Source organism: Mesoplodon bidens, assembly GCF_964165515.1.
Source record: "Mesoplodon bidens genome assembly, chromosome: 4".
Classification (NCBI taxonomy): Eukaryota; Metazoa; Chordata; class Mammalia; order Artiodactyla; family Ziphiidae; genus Mesoplodon; species Mesoplodon bidens.
The window spans coordinates 120,018,947-120,045,799 of NC_138160.1; the positions used below are offsets into that span (position 1 = coordinate 120,018,947).

The window sequence follows — 26,853 nt, forward strand, 5'->3', positions numbered from 1 at the left end:
CCAGAGTGGGGATTAGTAAAAACAGAATCATTTCATATTATGAACATGTTAAGATATACAGGTAAATTGAAATGTACAAGTGATGTGGAAATTTAAAAAACTAATATACTTTTCCTTGGTATGATGTGAATATAACAAATATCCAAACACACAGTGTTTTCATGCAACAAAAACCAAATTTACAGAATAACTGCATTGTAAAAGATTGACTTGTAGCATCTTTATATAAATAGTTGAGACAGCTAACAAAGATGCAGTTGTTGGATAAAGGACACGGGAGTGGTTCGTAGACATTCTACAAAGTAAGAAACACAAGTGAACATATTTTATAAATTAACAATTGCCATAGTAATGTAGAAGTAAAATTTTCAATGTCTGTTGTTTTGATGGTTACAAATATCAAAGACCCGATTTTTCTGTAAAATGTAGACTTTGTGGCCAAGCGGTTAAAGTCATGAGTCTTGAATCATATTGAGATCCTACTCAACACCACCAGTTAATATTATTTTTAAGTTGCTTAACCTGTACGCATTTCCACTTCACTGTTTGTAAAAAGTGAATCATATTGGGCTTCCCTGGTGGCGCAGTGGTTGAGAATCTGCCTGCTAATGCAGGTGACATGGGTTCGACCCCTGGTCTGGGAGGATCCCACATGCCGTGGAGCAACTAGGCCCGTGAACCACAACTACTGAGCCTGCACGTCTGGAGCCTGTGCTCTGCAACAAGAGAGGCCGCGATAGTGAGAGGTCCAGGCACCGCGATGAAGAGTGGACCCCGCTTGCCACAACTAGAGAAATCCTTCACACAGAAATGAAGACCCAACACAGCAAAAATAAATAAATTAATAAACTCCTACCCCCCAACATCTAAAAAAAAAAAGTGAATCATATTAATACCTACCTCAGAGGGTTGTTGTGAGAATTTAATGGGATAACCCTATTAAAACAAATGAAATAGTACGTGTCACATCAGAAATATTTCCAATAGATGTCCACTACTGTTATAATAGTAATCACTATTTTACTATATTTAACTATATACCATGGATTGGCCTAATTTAAAGTCATGAATTAGCATAAAAGTTCTAAGGATATATTTTGATAAAATATGAAGACTTTGAGGAGTGCTCAAAGGAAATTACAGGGAAACAAAATGGGGGAAAATTCAGTGGAAGGAAAAAAAGGTAAATACATTTATTTAATACTTACACATTTAGCCACATGATGTCGCTGTCTACCGCAAGGTATTTCACCACAAAAGATATACAGCATTTATTACGTACTAAGATGCTGGTTTTCCTCACCATCTCTGAAATACGGGCACGGAATGATTAAGAAATGAAAAATAAGGAACTAGAAATATTTAAAAATTTTTGATCGTTGCAAAAGCGACCCAATATTTGGAAAAACGCTTGCAATGGTATTTTTCTGGAGAGAAGGTCAGGGATTCTGGCGACTACTGCTTTCGGTTCTGCACCTCCTATTCTGGGAGGCAGGGAGCGGCCAGGTCCATTACTCTGTCTCCGAGGAGGCCAAACACGGCACCTTCGTGGGCCGCATCGCCCAGGACCTGGGGCTGGAGCTGATGGAGCTGGTGCCGCGCCTGTTCCGGGTGGCATCCAAAGGCCGCGGGGACCTTCTGGAGGTAAATCTGCAGAATGGCATTTTGTTTGTGAATTCTCGGATCGACCGGGAGGAGTTGTGCGGGCGGAGCACGGAGTGCAGCATCCACCTGGAGGTGATCGTGGACCGGCCGCTGCAGGTGTTCCATGTGGAGGTGGAGGTGAAGGACATTAACGACAACCAGCCGGTTTTTCCAATGGCAGTAAAAAATTTGTTTATTTATGAATCCCGGCCGCCTGGTTCTCGGATTCCGCTAGAGGGCGCATCAGATGCAGATATCGGAGCTAATTCGCTATTGACCTACACTCTTAACTCCAATGAATATTTTACCTTGGATGTTAAAAGAACTTATGTGGAAATTAAATCCCTTGGACTTGTGCTGAAAAAACTTTTAGATCGAGAGGACACTCCTGAGCATCACTTACTTATAACAGCAGTTGATGGTGGGAAACCAGAACTCACTGGTACTATTCAACTGAAGATCACCGTTGTAGATGTAAACGACAATGCCCCAGAGTTTGAGAGCACGATCTACAAAGTCAGATTATTTGAAAATGCACCAAACGGTACCCTAGTAGTGACTGTTAACGCCTCTGATTTGGATGAAGGGATAAATAAGGACATTGTGTATTCTTTCAATACAGACATGTCAGCAGATACTTTGTCGAAATTCCACTTAGACCCTGTTAATGGATACATCAGTGTAAAGGGTAACATAGATTTCGAGTTCACTAAGTTATATGAAATCCGGGTAGAAGCAACAGATAAAGGAAATCCCCCAATGGCAGATCACTGCACGGTTGTAGTGGAAATTGTGGACACCAACGATAATGTACCTGAGTTGGTTGTCAAATCACTCTCTTTACCTGTATTAGAAGATGCTCCACTAGGAACGGTAATCGTTCTGATCAGCGTCTCCGACCGCGATTCCGGTGCCAACGGGCAGGTAACCTGCACCCTGACTCATCATGTACCCTTCAAGCTGGTGTCCACCTTCAAGAATTACTATTCGCTGGTGCTGGACAGCGCCTTGGATCGCGAGAGTATGGCGAACTATGAGGTGGTGGTGACCGCGAGGGACGGGGGCTCGCCTTCCCTGTCGACAACGGCCAGCGTGTCCGTGGAGGTGGCCGACGTGAACGACAACGCGCCCGCGTTCGCGCAGCCCGAGTACACGGTGTTGGTGAAGGAGAACAACCCGCCAGGCTGCCACATCTTCACGGTGTCGGCGCGGGATGCGGACGCGCAGGAGAACGCGCTGGTGTCCTACTCGCTGGTGGAGCGGCGGGTGGGCGAGCGAGCGCTGTCGAGCTACGTGTCGGTGCACGCGGAGAGCGGCAAGGTGTACGCGCTGCAGCCGCTGGACCACGAGGAGCTGGAGCTGCTGCAGTTCCAGGTGAGCGCGCGCGACGCGGGCGTGCCGCCTCTGGGCAGCAACGTGACGCTGCAGGTGTTCGTGCTGGACGAGAACGACAACGCGCCCGCGCTGCTGCTGCCCGGGCCGGGCGGCGGGGCGGGCGCACTGAGCCAGCTGGTGGCTCGGTCGGTGGGCGCGGGCCACGTGGTGGCAAAGGTGCGCGCGGTGGATGCGGACTCGGGCTACAACGCGTGGCTGTCGTACGAGCTGCAGCCGGCGGCGGGTGGCGCGCGCAGCCCGTTCCGCGTGGGGCTGTACACGGGCGAGATCAGCACGACGCGCGCCCTGGACGAGGCGGACGCGCCGCGCCAGCGCCTGCTGGTGCTGGTGAAGGACCACGGCGAGCCGGCGCTGACGGCCACGGCCACCGTGCTGCTGTCGCTGGAGGACAGCGGCCAGGCGCCCAAGGCCTCTTCGCGGGCGTCGACGGGCGCCGCTGGCGCGAAGGCCGCTCTGGTGGATGTGAACGTGTACCTGATCATCGCCATCTGCGCGGTGTCTAGCCTGTTGGTGCTCACACTGCTGCTGTACACGGCGCTGCGGTGCTCGGCGCCGCCCAGCGAGGGCGCGTGCGGCCCCGGGAAGCCCACGCTGGTGTGCTCCAGCGCGGTGGGGAGCTGGTCTTACTCGCAGCAGAGGCGGCAGAGGGTGTGCTCTGGGGAGGGGCCGCCTAAGGCCGACCTCATGGCCTTCAGCCCCTGTCTTCCACCGGGCCCCATTAGTGCGGATAGAGAAGAGCAGACGGATGTGAAGGTTGAACTTCCTGCTAAGGTGAGTAATTTTTAAAAATCCTTTAAAAAAGTCTTTGTTTTTAATTCTCAACGTTACTACTCCTTTGGAAACATTTTAATAGTTAATTAGTCTTGTTGCTGTCGATAGAGTTTTCAAGGTATTGGTTTTGTGGTTAACGTGTTTGAATTTCTTGTGACTAATGGTTTTGAACCAAATCAGCAATAAGTGGTGAGACCCATACTTGCAGGTTTTTAAAAGTCGCTGTAGAATTATTTTATTGCTACAAATCTGGATAGAAATTAAATATATTTTCCAGGGTAAATTGAATTGATTAGAATATTTGACTTAAACTGTGGTGTTTTAATACCTGCACAATGCTTCAGTAACTTATGACACTTTTAATTGGAAATTCCTACTAGTTGTTAGTCCAAATGTCACTGACACACTTCCTTTTTATTATGCTTTTACATATTCAGTTTCAAATATTAGTTTATTAAGCCTGTTGTCTCCTATAGAGCCTCTTTTACTCACTTATCCATTTATCTGTATTCTCAGTTCCTCCTTTCTACTTGAACATGATTGTTTTAATTTTTGTGCTCACATTTGGCAATACTGTGTATTGTTGCCAGTTTTCCAATTGGGTAAAAAAAAGCTAGAATAATAAATTTATTGCTTTTAGAATTGTATCATTTTCTATCTTCTGTTTCTCACTACTTTTTATTAGTAAGCATTAAGAAATCAATAGGAAGTGAAATTTTAATACTCTCTTTATTATATCATCATTTATAAAATATTGCTTTTGAAAGATATTATTAATCTTGTTAAGAAATATTATTTTCTCTCTGAACAGTGTAGAGAAAAATACTGTATATCTCATTTTAAAACTATTCAATTAGCAAAACTTATTTATTATTAACCTCTTTTACATGCAGTAATAATGATGCTAATGTCCCCAAAGTTCAATAAGTCAATGTTATTACTGGTGACCCTCCTCTGGATACCAACCTATTAATGTGTGTCATGTAGCAAGTACAAAGTTCCAAATAACTGGAAGTGAAATTATTTTCCATTTATTCCACTATTTGGTATTTGGTCCATTCCCCTAGTAAATAGTTGGTCTCCCATTGAAGTTTCTTTGCCACTGGAAACCAAAGCTTAGGTATGTTAGTGACTGGAGAATAGGCAAGTATTCTAAACCATTAGAGACAGAAATGAAGATACCAACCTTGCTCTGGTGTACTCCATTCTAATTTTGTGGAATACTTTTCCACACAAGTTATGTACTACAACTTCCTACTTCCTTGTTCAAGTTTCCTTGGTGAAACCTGGTTAATACTCAATGACATTGTGGGATAGGTCAACATATAAAATACATAATCCTCCTTTTTTCCACTTCCATTTCCTCTTTCTGGCACTGTCCTTTGTGCCCTCCTGTCCATCAAGTATGAGCCACAGCATGTCCAACCTCAGTTCACTATTTATTTTATTAGGTATCATTTTCATCCTATTGTGAATAATAGGGCCATCCAGAGTTCTCGTCTTCCAGGATGTGGGACTTCAGTCTTCAAATCCAGCTCCCCTCTTCAATTTTTTTTTTAGTACAAATGGGCATATAGTTTTATTTTTAAAATAAATTTATTTATTTATTTATTTTTGGCTGCTTTGGGTCTTCGTTGCTGCACGCGGGCTTTCTCTAGTTGTGGCGAGTGGGGGCTACTCTTCGTTACGGTGTGTAGGCTTCTCATTATGGTGGCTTCTCTTGTTACGGAGCATGCTGTGCTCTAGACATGTGGACTTCAGTAGTTGTGGCACGTGGGCTCAGTAGTTGTGGCTCACAGGCTCTAGAGCGCAGCCTCAGTAGTTGTGGTGCACAGGCTTAGTTGCTCCCCGGACCAGGGTCCAAACCCGTGTCCCTGCATTGGCAGGCAGATTCTTAACCACTGTGCCACCAAGGAAGACCTCCTCTTCAACTTCTTGACTAACATGATTCTCAGCTAATAAGACATTTTAAAGACTTTTGAGTTTTTCCCTTTAGAGATGTGTTGTCTCTATACCCGGTAAATAGTGAATAGTTCCCAAATAAATAACCCTTCTATTCTTTTGCATTCCTCATCTATGCATTTAATTACTTACAAAATAAAGTAAATGGACAGGGAGTCCTTTTCACTTCTTTCAGTGTGTTTGATACTAATCATTTTGCACAAATCTGCAGTTTGGGTACTGGAACAGTGAAACTACTTTGATTTGTGTTTTAATTCAGAAAAAATGGAGGAGGCAGTGTGGCTTTTCGTAGAATGGGAGCCTAGAGCTATTTTCACTAGATTGATTTTTTTTTGTCTTAGACAACTATGGTGTAAGAGGTTTATGAACACAAAAGTCAAAGAAAGTTTTAAAATAGCTACCATCATGTCCTTCTATATTGTTTTTTGTGTGTCAGGAAAATATATTATGCTCTATTATTTGGGAATTCTTTATTGACCATTAGAACTATTAATGTCTCAAAGATCATGATTGCCAAGAACTGGAATGAAAACTAAGCTAAAATCCAGGTTTTCAATATGGAAGTTGAAATATATCTTAAGTAGAGCAATGTCTAAGGAAAATATTTTTGTATCTCTGGAAAGTTATAGAGGTTGCTGAGATATCATATTTCTTAACTAGCTGCATGACCACCTTAATTTAATGCATTTTATTAAGCAATTGAAGAAAACCAAACCATTCTATAGGGTAAATGTTCAGCAAATGCTCAGTATGTATTCTGAGCTTTTAAGCTATTATAACACAAATATTCTCTTTTTTGTGTGTGTGGTGCATGGGCCTCTCACTGTTGTGGCCTCTCCCGTTGTGGAGCACAGGCTCCGGACACTCAGGCTCAGCAGCCATGGCTCATGGCCCCAGCCGCTCCGCGGCATGTACGATCTTCCCAGACCAGGGCACGAACCCGTGTCCCTTGCACTGGCAGGTGGACTCTCAACCACTGCGCCACCAGGGAAGCCCACAAATATTCTCTTTAAAAGTTTATATTTCAAAAATGGAGGATTAGACACACACACCCAAATACCTACAAAAGAGAAATTAATGTAATAAATGTCCCAAGTGATTTGATCTAGATGCTATAGTATAAAAGAAAATAAAGATGCCTGCCCAATTGGTTTAATCATGAAAGTCTTTGTTGGTCAAGGAAGTTTTAACTTGTTATATAATGGGGGAAACTGCTTTGAGAAGAGTTTGGAAATGATGGATATTACTTAGGCAGGGAATGAAATGAGTATATCTGTTTCATGAAAAATGTTATTGGAAGCAGGAAATTGTCCACTTTGACTAAAATATATGAGTGCTGTAGGAGAGAATACAAGTTGAGGCATATTAGATCCTGGAGAACAAGCAAGCATTTATAAATTGTAAGAGACAAAATGAGAATACCCGTCTTTCTCATGGGAGGTGAATAGGTTCCAGTGAATAAAATTATCTGGAATACTTCCCAACACAAATTATATACCGAAACATCCTACTTCCTTGTTAAAGCTTCCTTGCCCACAGCAAGGAAGACTTTCAATTAAGTGCTGATGGTCTTTGCTTCTTTTTTCAAACATTTTTGAAATTCCCTTTCAATGACTTATTTTGGAGATCAGAGTTTTCCTAGAGCTTAATTCTCTGAAATCTTCAACACCGGGAATGTAAAATCCAATCATGAAGAGTGTGTCATCATTAATAACTACCTTTCATCACTCGCAGGAACACACACACACACAAAACCTGTCATGAATTTCCTAACCAACACTTTACCAATTGTATATTTGCAAAGTGCTATGTTAACTACAGTTCGGTCTCTGTAAATACTTAAAACTTCTATGAAAAAAGTATTTCCACTGAAGTGAAAGCTGCTCCTGTGGTGAAACTAAGGATCACAATCAATCAGTGGTGCAAAATGTGTACCCCAGTAGTACAAAATGAGATTCTATTCTCCAAAGGTGGAATGGATGAAAGAATAATTAAGACTTAAGAGTATGCATTTCCAGAATCTGTTACTTACGGTTTGGAGCCACATGATGTCGCTCTGTACCATAAAATTGATCCGATAGAGCGAGAAAGAAAGGAAAAAAATCCCTCCTATTCTTACTGTAAAGAAGCTGCATCCACCATCCAGATGCTGAAAAATGGAGGATGCAGCGGGACTGGACTGAATGGTCAGGAGATATCTCTTCATTTTGAAACAAGACCCCCTTCATGAGAACAAAGCACTGCGGGCTTGAGATGGAGTTTTCCTGGGGAATCCGCCAGGAATACCGGCGTTTGCTGCTCTCACTTCTGTTCCTTGCAACCTGGAAGGCCGGGAGCGGCCAGGTCCGCTACTCCGTCTCGGAGGAGGCCAAACAGGGCACCTTCGTGGGCCGCATCGCCCAGGACCTGGGGCTGGAGCTGGCGGAGCTGGTGCCGCGCCTGTTCCGGGTGGCGTCCAAAGGCCGCGGGGACCTTCTGGAGGTAAACCTGCAGAATGGCATTTTGTTTGTGAATTCTCGGATCGACCGGGAGGAGCTGTGCGGGCGGAGCGCGGAGTGCAGCATCCACCTGGAGGTGATCGTGGACCGGCCGCTGCAGGTGTTCCATGTGGAGGTGGAGGTGAAGGACATTAACGACAATCCTCCTGTGTTCCCGGGAACACAAAAGAATCTGTTTATGGCTGAATCCAGGCCGCTTGACTCTCGGCTTCCAGTAGAGGGCGCCTCCGATGCAGACATCGGGGCCAACGCTCTGCTAACTTACACACTGAGCCCCAGTGAGTATTTCTCGCTGGAAAAACCATCCTATGAAGAGCGAGTAAAACGTCTTGGGTTAGTACTAAGGAAACCTTTAGACAGAGAAGAAGCCCCGGAGATTTTTTTAGTGCTTACCGCCTCTGATGGCGGCAAACCTGAGCTAACTGGCACCGTTCAGTTACTCGTCAAAGTGCTGGACGCCAACGACAACGCCCCAGCTTTCGACAGAACACTCTATGAAGTGAAATTACTAGAAAATGTTCCTAATGGAACGTTGGTAATTAAACTTAACGCCTCAGATTTAGACGAAGGCTTGAATGGGAATATTACATATTCATTCTCAACTGATATTTTACCAAATGTGAAATCCAAGTTCTACATAGATCCAATTACTGGAGAAATTATGGTAAAGGGATATATCGATTTTGAAGAAAGCAAATCCTATGAGATTCTTGTAGAGGGCATTGATAAGGGGCAGCCCCCACTCTCTGGCCATTGTACAGTTATGGTGGAAGTTGGCGACACCAATGATAATGTTCCAGTAATGGAATTCAAGTCCTTGTCCCTCCCAATTAGGGAAGACGCTCCACTGGGCACCGTCATCGCCTTGATAAGTGTGTCTGACCTCGACTCCAGTGTCAATGGGCAAGTGACTTGCACCCTGTCGCCCAGCATTCCCTTCAGGCTGGTGTCCACCTTCAAGAATTACTATTCATTGGTTCTGGACAGCGCCTTGGATCGCGAGAGGGTGTCGAAATATGACGTGGTGGTGACTGCGAGGGACGGAGGCTCGCCTTCCCTGTCGGCCACAGCCAGCGTGTCCGTGGAGGTGGCCGACGTGAACGACAACGCGCCCGCGTTCGCGCAGCCCGAGTACACGGTGTTGGTGAAGGAGAACAACCAGCCCGGCTGCCACATCTTCACGGTGTCGGCGCGGGATGCGGACGCGCAGGAGAACGCGCTGGTGTCCTACTCGCTGGTGGAGCGGCGGGTGGGCGAGCGAGCGCTGTCGAGCTACGTGTCGGTGCACGCGGAGAGCGGCAAGGTGTACGCGCTGCAGCCGCTGGACCACGAGGAGCTGGAGCTGCTGCAGTTCCAGGTGAGCGCGCGCGACGCGGGCGTGCCGCCTCTGGGCAGCAACGTGACGCTGCAGGTGTTCGTGCTGGACGAGAACGACAACGCGCCCGCGCTGCTGCTGCCCGGGCCGGGCGGCGGGGCGGGCGCGCTGAGCCAGCTGGTGGCTCGGTCGGTGGGCGCGGGCCACGTGGTGGCGAAGGTGCGCGCGGTGGACGCGGACTCGGGCTACAACGCGTGGCTGTCGTACGAGCTGCAGCCGGCGGCGGGTGGCGCGCGCAGCCCGTTCCGCGTGGGGCTGTACACGGGCGAGATCAGCACGACGCGCGCCCTGGACGAGGCGGACGCGCCGCGCCAGCGCCTGCTGGTGCTGGTGAAGGACCACGGCGAGCCGGCGCTGACGGCCACGGCCACCGTGCTGCTGTCGCTGGAGGACAGCGGCCAGGCGCCCAAGGCCTCTTCGCGGGCGTCGACGGGCGCCGCTGGCGCGGAGGCCGCTCTGGTGGATGTGAACGTGTACCTGATCATCGCCATCTGCGCGGTGTCCAGCCTGTTGGTGCTCACGCTGCTGCTGTACACGGCACTGCGGTGCACGGCGCCGCCCAGCGAGGGCGCGTGCGGCCCCGGGAAGCCCACGCTGGTGTGCTCCAGCGCGGTGGGGAGCTGGTCTTACTCGCAGCAGAGGCGGCAGAGGGTGTGCTCTGGGGAGGGGCCGCCCAAGGCAGATCTCATGGCCTTCAGCCCCAGCCTGCCTCAGGGTCCCATCTCTACGGACACCGTGAGTCTCAAAACTCTTACAGCAATTTTTCGTCATGCCTTTAATATGAAATATTTAATATTATCCTCTATCTTCTCTTTTTTATTTTAAATTATAGCTTTATAAGTAATTATTGTATCCTTTTAGATATAAATTCTCTTGGTACTAATTCATTTACTTATAGTTATGCTTAAAATTTACTTTGTTGGAGAAAATTGTTTTGCACTATAGTGTTTATTTCAGTAACAATCCCCTTTTTATAAGGTTTTAAAGGTTACAGTTAATGGACTAGTTTTCTTTGGACCATAGAAAGCATTTGCAGACTAAAATTTTTAGTTGAACGTTTCAATTTTCAAATTTTGGTGTTGTAGTAAGATACTCGTAAGATACATATTTGGCATTATTATTTATTGTCAAAGCCCCATGTTGTAACTACATAGAAATATTTAACATCATCGTGTCAATTTTCCTTTTTTGTTCTCCATAGACTATCCATTATTTGAGTATTTTTATTACACATATTGAATTAATTTTTTTCAGTAATATTTATGCATTGAATGACTCTTTCAAGACTGTTTAAATGGTTGGCCTTGGTACTAATGGTGAATTGATATTTATAATTAAAATTTTTTAGCTCTAGTGGCTTCATTTTATTCATTTTTGAATACAAAATACATTTACATGATTTAAAATGTTTCCATTCTACCTCCAATATCAAGCCACTTAATATACCTGCTGAATATTTCAAACTTTCGAATTTCTTGGCTCTTCTTCTAGAGAATTTTTCATATACTAATAAACTCCCCTCTCCCATTTTAAGACATAATATTTGTGTTGATTTTCCTTCCTTCCCTTCATTTAATATAATTTGTCTATCATGACATATTACTTAAGGAGATTTTTCATTCTTTTTTCCAGCCCATGTTGTCCTATTTTGCAGATATGTCATAATTCCCCCCCCCAACATCAACATTTAGTGGAACAATGATTAGTTTTTCTCTATCTTACTTTTTCTTTTCCAATTCACAAGTTATTATATTGGTGAGAAATAATCGTGAATTCTCACAGTTGGGAAAATCTTAACATTTTTGAGTTAGAAAACATTGGTATTTATGGTTGCCTTTTGTTTTTAGATTTTAAAAAACTGTACTATGATATAACCCCCCCTCGAGTTTGTTGCTTACCAATACCATTTTTACAACAAGGCCATACATTTTATCTACTATAGGCAAGAGTGCTCTCCACCTCAAATACAGAGAACTGTTTTTCTACACTTCTTTAAAAAATAATATGGGTTTAGCCAGGAATAAATATTCCACATTTCATATGACAAAATGTCAATTCCCCTTTTTATTGCTTTCCTATTTCTTGCATTCTCACATGTATTTAATTTTATAAGTACACTTGTATCATACTATTTAAACATTTCTAATACCTCATTACTTTGGGGGAGTCCTATAAGTGGAGAGGGCATTCTCACCACTGTGTAAATTTGTAGTTAACAGTTGTCAGCATTTTAAAAATCAAGTTAAAAAATCAAATTAATTTAGTTTTGAAATATAAACTTTTTATTTATAACTGAGAATTTTCTTTGCTGGGGGAGGAAGATGTTCATAGATTGACTAAGCTTTTTTTTCCTCACACAATCTTCTCCCTTGACTAGATGAACTATTTGAGTAAATAAATAAACAAAAATATAAGATGTTTCTTATGAGGAGACCAGTATTTTCCTTTTCCAATGAAAAGGAAATTGCATATATGATTTCAGTAACATTGTATAATTTTCTACTTGGAGCCAATAAATAGAATTATTGCAACTGTTCCAGTTAATTGGACTATATTACCAACCTTCTGGAAATTGCTAGGAACTTCAATAGAAAGACAGATTTGATACTTTAATTAACTAATTTAAAAGTTGATATTCAAAGAGATTCTTCACTTAGGGCAGCAATTTATGAAATACCTTAACCACTATAGAAAACCTTCAACTAACAAGACTGTAGGCCAATATATTTTTTGTCAAGGCCTTTCTTCCTGTAAGCAAAGGAACCTTTTATTTGGGGGCTTATTATTGGTTGTCAAATGAACTCTTTGTTTACTCAAAATAAGTGTAATAGAAAGCGATAAGGACTACTACTTATCAGGATAGATCTAGGTTAGTTATTTTAAGATGTTGTTATGTAAGTTATGTAAAATGTTCTCATGTTGGGGGGTACTTTGTATTACAGTTGTCTGTGAGGATTTTACAAGTATATCAGAATTCTGGAGAAGGGTGAGCATTGGCAAGTGTCCGTCTGAAAATTCTTTTTAATAACTTTCATTGTCTCCTTTTGAGAAAGAGTTTAATTACCTACAGTTGATGACATTAAGGATGAATTCATGGTAAGATGATATTTTGGCATGACTTTGATGTGAGTGGAGCATTTTTACAGGTAAAGATGGAGGTAATTTAAAAAAAATGGAACAAAGGTTGTATTGTGGAAGAAGGAAAGCAAGTGATCTATGTTGTCTGCAAAATAGAATTAATATTGGAGAGTAGTTGAAAATAACACTGGAAATGTTGGCTTGTGATCATATCTCAGGTCACATAGAAGTGATTCTAACATCTTGGGATTTATATGTTTAGTGCAATCCAATAAAAGCTGTACCCATGAAGATAAATATGGTGAAAAGACAGATGGACAGATGGACTATAGGCCAACTTTGAATAGGGCAGGTAAGGGAGATGGAGTAATAAAAAATTGATATAGGTGACATGTAGAATGTTCATGCCATTAAATAAAAGGTGAATTTAAGGGTTTGAATTTGGGAGGTATTAATGATTTATCTTCATAATCTTTAAATTGTAATCAAATTATTTTCTAGGCGTCATCAGCATGTATGGCTAAAAATGACAATTATAACCATTGAAAAGGGGGAGGAAGATGTGAGTTTGGGAATACCTTCAATATAAGTCTTGTCTGAAATGTTGGAAGGGGATGAGAACACAAATAAAAGCATATAAGAGGTTGAGGTAGAAAGAGAAGGATAAGGTCATTTAGGAGCAGCGGAAGGATCAGAGCAGCAAAGCACAATAGGTAGAAATTCCACAAGATTTTGCAGTGATGGAGAAGTATGCAAAGGAAAATGTTTTGAGGGGGAGGACTAATATAAGCTGCAGAGAAATTAAGAAATGTTGTAAAAATATGTGCTAAAAATTTCAGCCTCCATTATTAAATTAAAAAGTATTATTAGGGGTAGTTGATGTTCACTGAACAAAGAAAGAATGGACTTTGATAATCTATAAGGTTTTTAAAATTTGGGTAAAACTTGCTAATTTAAAATTACACTCTTTTCTCAAAATATAATAGTATATCCGGTGACAGAAATACATGCACATGTTTCTTCTCTATACAAATATGTAGGATAGTTTGCACTTCTAATTCCCAAGCCTGGTTCATATCACACTTAAGCTTTCTAAAATGGTTGATACAGTTTTTACATTATTGGGAGGAAAGTTGTTTCACTATGAGTATTTTGAACGCTTACCCTACTCTAAACTAATAAAAGAAAACAGATGAGATAAACTGACCCTGCAAATTACAAACATGAGGAGATTTACTATTAAAATAAGGCAAAAAATATATATGTAATATAAATAGCTATATCTTTAATTTGAAGAACTATAGCGTAGCTTCGTTGTGAATTCATTTCTTACCCTTTCGAGCCGCATGATGTCGCTGTCTACCGTGAAGTTACACTAGCTTTTATTCAAGTCCATTGCTCCCATTACTGCATCCTTCCACGAGTGTTGAATGATGGCAGGAGCAGAAGAACTGAATTAACAGACTCGGGATCATACAATATTTCATCTTAATGCCTAGACAAGATTTCCTGATGGAACTAAACCAGCATGTATTTGAAATGCTTATTACACCTGAAGGCCGACTGAGATCCCGGTGTTTGCTTCTCTCGCTTCTGCTCCTTGCAGCCTGGGAGGCGGGGAGCGGCCAGGTCCGCTACTCCGTCCCGGAGGAGGCCAAACACGGCACCTTCGTGGGCCTCATCGCCCAGGACCTGGGGCTGGAGCTGGCGGAGCTGGTGCCGCGCCTGTTCCGGGTGGCGTCCAAAGGCCGCGGGGACCTTCTGGAGGTAAACCTGCAGAATGGCATTTTGTTTGTGAATTCTCGGATCGACCGGGAGGAGCTGTGCGGGCGGAGCGCGGAGTGCAGCATCCACCTGGAGGTGATCGTGGACCGGCCGCTGCAGGTGTTCCATGTGGAGGTGGAGGTGAAGGACATTAACGACAACCCGCCTGTGTTCCCGGTAAAGGAACAAAGAGTGTTGATTTCCGAATCTAGGCTGCCAGATTCGTTGTTTCCACTAGAGGGCGCGTCGGATGCAGATGTGGGCTCAAATTCTGTCTTAACCTACAAGCTCAGTTCCAACGAAAACTTCGCGTTAGATGTGAAAACAAACAGTGATGACAGTACACAAATTGGGCTCGTGTTAAGGAAATCGTTGGACAGAGAGGAAGCGCCCGAACATAAATTATTCCTCATGGCCACTGACCAAGGCAAACCTGAGCTCACTGCCACTGTTCAGCTGCTGGTCACTGTACTGGATGTGAATGACAATGCTCCCAGTTTTGGACAGCCAGAGTATGAAGCAAAAATATTTGAAAACTCAGATAACGGAACAATAGTTATGAGACTGAATGCTTCTGATAGGGATGAAGGAGCGAATGGGGAGTTTTCATACTCTTTTAATAGTCTTGTTCCACCCATGGTTAGTAACCGGTTTAGAATAGATGCAAATACTGGAGAAATAGTAATTCAAGGGAATTTAGATTTTGAAAATATAAATATATACAAAATCCGTATTGATGCGACAGACAAAGGCCACCCTCCCATGGCTGGTCATTGCACCATCTTGGTGAAAGTATTGGATAAAAATGATAATGTCCCTCAGATTGCACTGACTTCCTTATCCTTGCCTGTCCGAGAGGACGCTCATTTCGGCACTGTCATTGCCCTAATTAGCGTGTCCGATCTCGACTCAGGTGCCAACGGGCAGGTGACCTGCTCTCTGACGCCCCATGTTCCCTTCAAACTGGTGTCCACCTTCAAGAATTACTATTCAATGGTTCTGGACAGCGCCTTGGATCGCGAGAGTGTGTCGAACTATGAGGTGGTGGTGACTGCGAGGGACGGGGGCTCGCCTTCCCTGTCGGCCACAGCCAGCGTGTCCGTGGAGGTGGCCGACGTGAACGACAACGCGCCCGCGTTCGCGCAGCCCGAGTACACGGTGTTCGTGAAGGAGAACAACCCGCCCGGCTGCCACATCTTCACGGTGTCGGCGCGGGACGCGGACGCGCGGGAGAACGCGCTGGTGTCCTACTCGCTGGTGGAGCGGCGGGTGGGCGAGCGAGCGCTGTCGAGCTACGTGTCGGTGCACGCGGAGAGCGGCAAGGTGTACGCGCTGCAGCCGCTGGACCACGAGGAGCTGGAGCTGCTGCAGTTCCAGGTGAGCGCGCGCGACGCGGGCGTGCCGCCTCTGGGCAGCAACGTGACGCTGCAGGTGTTCGTGCTGGACGAGAACGACAACGCGCCCGCGCTGCTGCTGCCCGGGCCGGGCGGCGGGGCGGGCGCGCTGAGCCAGCTGGTGGCTCGGTCGGTGGGCGCGGGCCACGTGGTGGCGAAGGTGCGCGCGGTGGACGCGGACTCGGGCTACAACGCGTGGCTGTCGTACGAGCTGCAGCCGGCGGCGGGTGGCGCGCGCAGCCCGTTCCGCGTGGGGCTGTACACGGGCGAGATCAGCACGACGCGCGCCCTGGACGAGGCGGACGCGCCGCGCCAGCGCCTGCTGGTGCTGGTGAAGGACCACGGCGAGCCGGCGCTGACGGCCACGGCCACCGTGCTGCTGTCGCTGGAGGACAGCGGCCAGGCGCCCAAGGCCTCTTCGCGGGCGTCGACGGGCGCCGCTGGCGCGGAGGCCGCTCTGGTGGATGTGAACGTGTACCTGATCATCGCCATCTGCTCGGTGTCCAGCCTGTTGGTGCTCACGCTGCTGCTGTACACGGCGCTGCGGTGCTCGGCGCCGCCCAGCGAGGGCGCGTGCGGCCCCGGGAAGCCCACGCTGGTGTGCTCCAGCGCGGTGGGGAGCTGGTCTTACTTGCACCAGAGGCGGCAGAGGGTGTGCTCTGGGGAGGGGCCGCCCAAGGCAGATCTCATGGCCTTCAGCCCCAGCCTTTCAGCTTGTCCAGTAGTGGTGGATATGGGTGAGCTTCAGGATTTAAATGATGATCGTCTTTCCAAAGTAAGTCTGAATTTTCATAATTACCAGTTAATATTTATTTTGAAATGTTATAATTGTTTTCTTTCGGTTTATATTTACACTCAACTATTTTTGAAAAATTTGAATAATTTTACATTATATACGTCTTTTCCTTTTTGTTAATTATTATGATCTCTTTGGTTTATTAATGTTGACTTAAAGTGGAATCAAACGTTATTAATATCATTCTACACCTCAAGATTTTTGTCTTGAAACTCAAATTTCATTGGATACATTCATTTGTGATGAATTAAAAATTTTGCATTGGTAGTATTTTTTTTCTTATTAATATTGTAGAGCTTTCATTGCTTTCCATTTGAACTTCAGGAGGGTTATTTCACAGTTACTCATTTTTTAATAATATATTGACATTTCAATGTCACTTTATTACACTTTTTTTTTTTTTTTTTTTGCGGTATGCGGGCCTCTCACTGTTGTGGCCTCTCCCGTTGCGGAGCACAGGCTCCAGACGCGCAGGCTCAGCGGCCATGGCTCACGGGCCCAGCCGCTCTGCGGCATGTGGGATCCTCCCGGACCGGGGCACGAGCGGCATGTGGGATCCTCCCGGACCGGGGCACGAACCCGCATCCCCTGCATCGGCAGGCAGACTCTCAACCACTGTGCCACCAGGGAAGCCCACTTTATTACACTTTTATCCTTTCCGCTTCCTTCTTCCTTCCTTTCTTTCCTTCTTCTTTTTTTTTAATGCTTCCGTTTAGCCAACACTTTCAAGTTATCCACTTTGTTTAAGGACCCTGTTCATCATATCTTAATCTAGATTCCTTTTGGGGCCTGGTGGTTCCAAGAGTCTAACAGTCTGTAGTGCTCATTTACTGTTGGCCTTTTAAACCATTTAGAGACAAAGTACATAGTATTAGTTATCAGACTGAATACTTCCAATTGGGTTGAAGAAGTGAATGGGGAAAGTTCACACTCTTACAGCTACCATGTGACACCCATGGTTATTGCTCAGCTTATCAGGGATTCAAATATCAGACAAATAGTAATTCAACAGAATGTGAACTTTGACCAAGTACATTCATGTAAAATCTGCATTGAACTCTCAAACACTGCAAATCACTTATTTATGTTTGATTTTTATTTGGTGGGTTCCTTTTCATAGAACTATTTATTCTAATTTAATGCTTTCATTATTCACTCTGTCTTATGATTTAAACTCTTCACTGTTTCTTTACATGCAGGAAGCAGAGAATAGTGTTAATTGTTGTGAGTTTTGAAGCCATCCTTCCTTGTCTAAATTCCCTCTACCAATTTTGTTCTTTGCAGCCTTGCTTAACCTCTCATTTTTCAGTTTTCCACCTGTAAAGCTGGGATGATAAATAGTAATACCTATCACAGGTAATTGCTGAAGTACTTAGTAAGTTTATACTTATAAAGTGCTTATGATAGTATTAGCTAAATAGTAAGAGCTTGATAAAATTTGGCTATTAATATTATGAAGAGGAATAGGAAAATCTAAAATGTCAGAAGGTCATCATTATGGCTTTATTATTTTTATTTCATGTAAAGGCTATTTATGGCCTCCCTATAAATAATTAATTTAAGATGTATTTTAATTAATCCAAGATGTCTCTAACATTTTGAATGCCATCGAAGAAAAATTTGATCCATTTTTCTATGTTGAAAATTGAATTAAGACTTTGGCAGTGGAAAAGCATTTTGGATTTAAAAACTACGTTTAAGCTGCTGAGCCTTTGCTGAAGGTGATTTTAACTTTTTGTGTTGTTCATGTTTTCCTAGGAAGTATTAGACTACCTTAAACTGGAATGGCATATTTTCCCACATTTAAAAGTTGTCTAGGGTCCATCAGAGGACTGAACTGGGGTTTGTGCTCCCCAGTGTGTTCATTTTCTATTTTTGAAATGGTGGAAGCCATTGGTAGTGTTTCTGATTTTTAAAAATAAGTAAGCACACAATAGTTTTGTGTTGTTTTTTTTGGTGGCGTTGGGTCTTCGTTGCTGCAGGAGGGCTTTCTCTAATTGAGGCGAACGGGGGCTACTCTTCATTGCATCACGTGGACTTCTCACTGCGGTGGCTTCTCTTGTTGCGGAGCACAGGCTCCAGGCGCGTGGGCTTCAGTAGATGTGGTGCACAGGCTTAGCTTCTCCGCAGCATGTGGAATCTTCCTGGACCAGGGCTTAAACCCGTGTACCCTGCATTGGCAGGCGGATTCTTAACCACTGCGCCACCAGGGAAGCCCCACACAATAGTTTTTAAACACATACTTAAAAGTGACAAATAGACTATTGTTGTATAATCAATAAAGAGTGTCATTTGTATAAATCGTGATATCTAACAACCATAAAAATAGTATGCTTTCTTAGGAAATAGAGAAGAACCATAGGCATCACTCTTGAGTAAACATTTAAAAAATATTCTAGGAGGGTCTCTAAGAACATGATGCTGTGTCAAGAATGATTGAATTAACAAGACCCAGCCCCTGGCTTCAAGAAGCTGATAGAAAAATAAAGATATTTGTTATACATAAATATAACCATCTTAGAGGCAGAATATTATGAGATACAAGAGACGTAAATCACTGTGATTGTATTGAACAGAAATATCTGCCTATTTCACTTGTTGAAGTAGTCCTTCAAGAGTTTTGACATTTTAGTGGTTTTTAAATGGAAAAGTTTCCTTTGGGAGAATATTGAGTATAACTGGTATTCTTGGCAACAGAGGAACTTAAGTAAAGCACACAGAAAATCCCAAATGTGCCTGGACACAGAGAATAGTCTGTTTTGGTGAAAACATATAGTTCCCATAGGAAAGACTATGAGATAAAGCAGGAAAAGTAATATGAGAAAAATCTCTTGGGTAATTTGCGTACTTGACAAAGAAATTTTGACTCACCTCTAACATCATTTGAAAGCTATCAAAAAGAGTGAATCCATAGGAATAAAAGGTGTTTTTCAGGAAGATGAATGCCAGGATTAAGAGAAGGATAAATGGAGTTGTGACAAGATGATGCAATAAGAAGCTATTGCAATAATTCAGGATAGCAGCATTATTTAAAACTCATTTAGGCAGATATTAAACTTGGAAAGCCTTAGCATACAGATGTTAATTATTTTATTTGCAGTTGGGAAAATGGATGTGAAACATTCAAAAATACTTGCTCTGTTAAGTAGAACTAAAAAGGATAAAACACCCCAAGCTTGATTAAAGGACTGCTTTAATTAAAGGACAGATGAGTACCAACATTTAGCTGATGAAATAAACATATATTATAAAATAAATAATCTAAATCATGTTGGAGATTGTAAAAACAGGTGGATATTCATAAAACATGAGGCTTAGAAAGGATGAAAGGAAAAAAGATATGAGAACCATGAAATCCTGAAACAGAACATGTAAATTCTGATGAAAAAAGAAATTCAGAATACTTCATCCTCGCAAAATGCACTTAATACAAATTCTTCCTTTTCAAAGATACCCCAAACATTCCCTTATTGTACTTTCTTAAGAAAATTATATGAATTAGTTGCTAATATTTCTTCCTTCCTAAAAACGTTTCTAAGTTTTTCTTCCACTAGATTCTTGAGATCCTGTGTCCCTAGAGAGACCAGGAGTTTTCTTAACATAAATCTAAGAAAATGGAGCTTCCTGGACTCTGAACAGAGGATTTTAAAACTTAGGGTTGCTAACGTAATTTGATTTGCCACTTGGATTTTTATCTTTATTTTAAAACTTTGTGGAAAAACATATTTTCAAGGCATGAGAACTACATTTATGGTCACACTAAACATCCAGAAGTTAAATCTCCTAAGAAAGCCTTCAGCAAGCATGAGAAATGTTGTCCTACACTTTAACAAATATTTTTAGAAATTCAGAGATTAAAATAAAACTTTGCACCTTATTAATATAAAGTTGACTTTTGTAATTCGAACTTACTTTTTGGGCCACATGATGTCGCTCTTTACCATGAAATTCTCTTAATTCAAGACAAAACTAAGTCATCCCTTTTCACATCGGAAAGAGTCTCCACTCTGTTTCAGTACCCGGAGGTTGAACAACGGCGAACCTATCAGGATAATAAAGAAGGGATGAGAAGATTCCTCTAAGTTTTGCGACAAGTTACGCAGTTTAGAATAAAATACCAATAATTTGAAATGTACTCAAATCTAGGCGACTCCGGGAACCGGCATCTACTGCTATTTTTTATAATTCTCACAGCCTGGGAGACCGGGAGCAGCCAGGTCCACTACTGGGTCCCGGAGGAGGCCAAACACGGCACCTTCGTGGGCCGCATCGTCCAGGACCTGGGGCTGGAGCTGACGGAGCTGGTGCCGCGCCTGTTCCGGGTGGCGTCCAAAGGCCGCGGGGAACTTCTGGAGGTAAATCTGCAGAATGGCATTTTGTTTGTGAATTCTCGGATCGACCGGGAGGAGCTGTGCGGGCGGAGCGCGGAGTGCAGCATCCACCTGGAGGTGATCGTGGACCGGCCGCTGCAGGTGTTCCATGTGGAGGTGGAGATAAAGGACATTAACGACAATCCTCCTGTGTTCCCCGGAACACAAAGGAATCTGTTTATCGCGGAATCCAGGCCGCTTGACTCTCGGTTTCCACTAGAGGGCGCCTCCGATGCAGATATCGGGGAGAACGCTCTGTTGACTTACAGGCTGAGCTCCAATGAGTATTTCTCTCTGGACATACCAACCACCGACCAACAGGTAAAGCCTCTGGGACTTATATTACGAAAACCTTTAGACAGGGAAGAATCTCCGGAACTTCATTTAGTGCTCACGGCCACTGACAGAGGCAAACCTGAGCTGACTGGCACAGTTCAGTTACTCGTCAAAGTGCTGGACGCCAATGACAACGCCCCAGCTTTCGACAGAACACTCTATGCGGTGAAATTACCAGAAAACGTTCCCAATGCAACGTTCGTAATTAAACTTAACGCCTCAGATTTAGACGAAGGCTTGAATGGGGATATTATTTATTCATTCTCTAGTGACGTTTCTCCAGATATAAAATTTAAGTTCTACATAGACCCCCTAAGTGGGAAGATTATAGCAATAGGACATATAGATTTTGAAGAAAGTAAAGCCTACAAAATTCCAGTAGAGGCGATCGATAGAGGCTTCCCACCCTTGGCTGGTCACTGTACAGTTCTTGTGGAAGTTTTGGACGCTAATGACAATGCTCCAGAATTGACTGTCACTTCCCTGTCGCTTCCTGTCTCAGAAGATGCTCAGCCCGGCACAGTTATCATCTTGATTAATGTGTCTGACCAAGATTCTGGTGCCAATGGGCAGGTGACCTGCTCATTAACACCCCAGGTCCCCTTCAAACTGGTGTCCACCTTCAAGAATTACTATTCGCTGGTTCTGGACAGCGCCTTGGATCGCGAGAGGGTGTCGAAATATGAGGTGGTGGTGACCGCGAGGGACGCGGGCTCGCCTTCCCTGTCGGTCACAGCCAGCGTGTCCGTGGAGGTGGCCGACGTGAACGACAACGCGCCCGCGTTCGCGCAGCCCGAGTACACGGTGTTGGTGAAGGAGAACAACCCGCCCGGCTGCCACATCTTCACGGTGTCGGCGCGGGACGCGGACACGCAGGAGAACGCGCTGGTGTCCTACTCGCTGGTGGAGCGGCGGGTGGGCGAGCGAGCGCTGTCGAGCTACGTGTCGGTGCACGCGGAGAGCGGCAAGGTGTACGCGCTGCAGCCGCTGGACCACGAGGAGCTGGAGCTGCTGCAGTTCCAGGTGAGCGCGCGCGACGCGGGCGTGCCGCCTCTGGGCAGCAACGTGACGCTGCAGGTGTTCGTGCTGGACGAGAACGACAATGCGCCCGCGCTGCTGCTGCCCGGGCCGGGCGGCGGGGCGGGCGCGCTGAGCCAGCTGGTGGCTCAGTCGGTGGGCGCGGGCCACGTGGTGGCGAAGGTGCGCGCGGTGGACGCGGACTCGGGCTACAACGCGTGGCTGTCGTACGAGCTGCAGCCGGCGGCGGGTGGCGCGCGCAGCCCGTTCCGCGTGGGGCTGTACACGGGCGAGATCAGCACGACGCGCGCCCTGGACGAGGCGGATGCGCCGCGCCAGCGCCTGCTGGTGCTGGTGAAGGACCACGGCGAGCCGGCGCTGACGGCCACGGCCACCGTGCTGCTGTCGCTGGAGGACAGCGGCCAGGCGCCCAAGGCCTCGTCGCGAGCGTCGACGGGCGCCGCTGGCGCGGAGGCCGCTCTGGTGGATGTGAACGTGTACCTGATCATCGCCATCTGCGCGGTGTCTAGCCTGTTGGTGCTCACGCTGCTGCTGTACACGGCGCTGCGGTGCTCGGCGCCGCCCAGCGAGGGCGCGTGCGGGCCCGGGAAGCCCACGCTGGTGTGCTCCAGCGCGGTGGGGAGCTGGTCTTACTCGCAGCAGAGGCGGCAGAGGGTGTGCTCTGGGGAGGGGCCGCCCAAGGCAGATCTCATGGCCTTCAGCCCCAGCCTGCCTCCGTTCCCAGGTTCAGAGAACGCGGGCAAACTGCAAGATGTTGATCATTGCACACAGGTAGGTCCATTTATACTGATATTAAAATATTTAAGACGAAATTTTATAATTTTATAGTATTTCACATTTATTTTTCTTTTTATAATATATAGCACGTTTTCACACTTCAGTATTCAAAGGTTACTGTGATTTAAAAATATTTAAAATTAATCGTTTTTCCCCCAGATTTATTGCGATATATTTGGTGAATAACATTGAGTATGTTTAAGGTATTAAACGTGATGATTTGATACACGTGTATATGGCGAATTTAATCGCTGTTTCTCAGTGCCATCAGACTTTAACCATTCTCCACGTGTTGGGTTTCTACTCAAATTCAAATTTTTGTTGGATAAATTTCTTCTTACTGAATACGGTTTTATTCTTTGCAATACCGAACTTTCTGAACCCTAACAACAACCAGTTTATATACATTCCTCCAAATAGCATTTATTTTTCATTGTATGTAGTCTTAACCTTACTTCATATACTATGTTTTGATAATATTTACATATTTTCTGGCGATTACTTTTACTTTAAGATCAGGGCCCATCCATTTTATTTTCTTCTCTCTCCTAGGGTCTGTTACATAGGTATAGAGAAACAGATATTACTATATATACTACATGTATATAGTGTTTATTGGTATTTTAAGCAGTTTAGTAATAAAGTACAGAATAATAATTTCTCTTCAAAATTTGCATGTTTTCATTTTCTTACCAAATTTATTATAGACCAGATAAAAATAAAATCAAAAGTGAACAAATATTTAATATTCCTTTCAACAGAATATAAAATAGAACATTGTACTATTTCAAGATATGTGCTTTATTATCAGATACTTTTTTAGTCATGTCAATAACTTAACATTTTTGGAGGATCTATGTATAGTAACTCATTTCTTTTCATCTGATAAAAATCTTCTTACCTCTAATGATTAATATTGAGGAAAATACTATCAGCCCTTTGTAGATGAGTTGAAATATTATGGAAAAATATTTCACATTTAAACATATTTTATACATGATTTAGAAAAATAATTTAATTAGAAAAACTATTAATTCCATTCTTGCTGTTCAAATGGTTAATTTATAAATCTTTATTACACAGAATATGCAGGATGATTAGGACTTATTAATTCAAGTTAACATTTTTAGTTTTATACAGTAAAACTTTGAGAGTCCAAGAAAGTTTATTATTATTTTTTTAATCTTTTCATTTTTTTGTTCTTCCTGTCTTTTTTTAATCTTTGCTTCTTGTAACTGTTTGACCTGGCTTGATGTTAGTTGGTCATAGATTTTGAGCATATTCCTTTGGAGAGAATGGTGGAACTTAATGGAATGGAATGAATGGTTTCTGGAACACTCAATTCTTAATTCGTTATTAATGTATTTCTTAATTTCTTTAACATTTGTGACCAGCAATGTATGACATTTTATTTCCTTTGCTCACCTGTAAGTAACCTGAAACTAGTATTATTTTGTGGCTTATTTTATATTTCTCACAATAACTTCAGTGCCTAAATTTTATTTGGCTATTAAAAGCACAGTACATGAAAGAAATAATTTTAATTTTAGTCCTTAACTTTAATGGCTGTGGGTTTTTTTTTTTCTTTTTTTTTTTTGCGGTACGCGGGCCTCTCACTGTTGTGGCCTCTCCCGCTGCGGAGCACAGGCTCCGGATGTGCAGGCTCAGCAGCCATGGCTCAGGGTCCTAGCTGCTCCGTGGCATGTGGGATCTTCCCGGACCGGGGCACAAACCCGTGTCCCCTGCATCAGCAGGCGGACTCTCAACCACTGCGCAACCAGGGAAGCCCCAATGACTGTGTATTTTTAAAATATGCTTATCTTTAGTGTACTGTTTGAATCAAATGTGGAGTTTCTCCCTTGTGAAAGTGATGGTACACTTAGATTTTCTATTCTGTCTATGCCTACCTGATTCTTGGATATAAATTTAATTACTCAATTCTCCTAAATGTTTAATTGGTTTTTAAAAATTCCTTAGTTAGAAACAAGACACTTTCTATCACCTACCATTTATTTGACAACTCTCATCATTTCGATAATTTTAGTTCTGTGTTCCTACAACTCTCTAATTGATATTCGAATTTCATTTTAAGGGTGTGCTTATCACAAAGATGGAGTCAAAATCTAATCTGTATTTTAATACTTTGCACTCTTCTATCTATGTTAATGGTTTTATTTGTTTATTTTTAACTTTTTATTTTATATGGGCGTATACAGTTGATTAACAATTTTTTATTAGTTTCAGGTGAATGGTAATGATTTTAGCTATTAAATATGTCCTAAATTGAAAGGTACCAGAGCTCAGTTATTAAATACTGTGGATTCTGGAGCTTCCTGGATTAAAACTCCACCTCTACCAGTGTTTGTTCATATAGCCTTTGATAAAACATTTCTTATTTCAATTCCTTGGTTTCACATTCTACGCATGATGAATATAAATTGTATTGCATAGAATTTTTGTATCAAGTAAGTTAATATTTATACAGTTGCTTATAAAACATCTGTCAAATAGTATGTGCATAACAAAATTTAGTTATTATTCAAAAGAGTTCAAGGAGTTAATAACTGGAAAAAGAAAAACTAAAATGTTAGAAAGTCATTATGGCCTTCTATATTACTCTTATTTTATGTAAAAATTATCTTTTGTGAAGTTATTTTCAGGTTAACCTACAATGTGTCAATATTTTGAATTTTTTGTGATAGAATTAAAAAACTCATCTAAAAGTCAGTTTCACCGGTTTTGGGAAGTCCAGTTACCATTGTGGATATGGAAAACCTTTTGGAATCTAGAAATTTATTTAGATAAAGTCTCCTGAAGGAATGTTTAGACTATCTTGTGTTGACAGTGATTTTTTTTCATACTTATAAGTTTCTTCAGATCATTTAGAGGTCTGAGTAGGTGTTTGAAATCTTTGTTCTTTTCCATTAATGGTGTTTTCCGTTCCTCAAAAATAAGTACACGGTATGTTTTGATGATGATTTAAAAGTTAGTAGTAGTAAAAAAAAGTTAATAGTAGTTACTGCCTATTAACCATGGAAGTAGACCATTTATATAGAAAGTGTTATAGAATAACTTTTAAAATATAGTCATCAGTCTTCATTAATCATTAGTAGGACCCTTAAGGGATTCCAAGACCATGTTAGCATGCCAGGGACCACTGAATATCAAAACCCAGCCTCTGACATCAAAACGTTTGAGATAAAATAAATATATGGGTCATACAATGAAAGACAATATATTATAACAGGCCCAAAAGCAAAGCTGGGGTTGAAAGAAAATTACTCCCTACTCCCTATTTGTCTTTTTGAAGGAACACTTGAAGGGGCATGCTGTTTTCAATGGTTTTTAAAAGGGTAAGTTACCCTGAGAAAATATTGAGAATAATGAATACTTCTGTGAAGGAGAAAATTAAGCAAACTTGAAGACACAAAAAGCCTCTATATGACTGGAAACACGGAATAGTCCACTGTGGTTAAAACATATGGTTCACATAGAATAAAGTCAGAAAAAGTAATATGAAAATATCTCTTGATTCTGAGTACTAGACTAAGTAACTCTGAGTAGTAGATTAAAGAATTTGGATTCTTCAGAAGTAAATTGGGAACTATCAAAAGATCTTGAACAAAAAAAGTCAACACCGTGTTTCAGAAGATTG

The 26,853-nt window shown here is 43.1% G+C and overlaps 3 protein-coding genes across 5 annotated transcripts in view; all 3 read left to right on the plus strand.

The window, feature by feature from the left end:
* Positions 1-1,416: 1,416 nt before the first annotated feature.
* LOC308615805 (protocadherin alpha-3-like) lies at positions 1,417-3,825 on the plus strand (the record flags this gene model as incomplete). The annotated part of the gene is made up of 1 exon (XM_081231600.1): positions 1,417-3,825. One exon carries the CDS (start codon positions 1,417-1,419, stop codon positions 3,823-3,825), a length of 2,409 nt encoding a protein of 802 aa, XP_081087726.1.
* A 4,173-nt stretch (positions 3,826-7,998) lies between these two features.
* LOC308615791 (protocadherin alpha-C2) overlaps positions 7,999-26,853 on the plus strand; it is a gene marked incomplete at its 5' end in the record, with an annotated part of 150,963 nt that continues 132,108 nt past the window's right edge. Inside the window, one exon of one of the 3 annotated variants that reach the window (XM_081231579.1) lies at positions 7,999-10,380. In XM_081231579.1, coding sequence (XP_081087705.1) covers positions 7,999-10,380 — 2,382 coding nt within the window. Of the gene's footprint in view, positions 10,381-14,262; positions 16,657-26,853 lie in introns of those variants that run through there. The other 2 variants (XM_081231580.1, XM_081231584.1) reach the window with 2 other exon arrangements.
* Positions 20,648-24,299, plus strand: LOC308615646 (protocadherin alpha-7-like; the record flags this gene model as incomplete). The annotated part of the gene is made up of 2 exons (XM_081231234.1): positions 20,648-23,192; positions 24,282-24,299. Exons 1-2 carry the CDS (start codon positions 20,808-20,810, stop codon positions 24,297-24,299), a joined length of 2,403 nt encoding a protein of 800 aa, XP_081087360.1. The 5' UTR covers positions 20,648-20,807.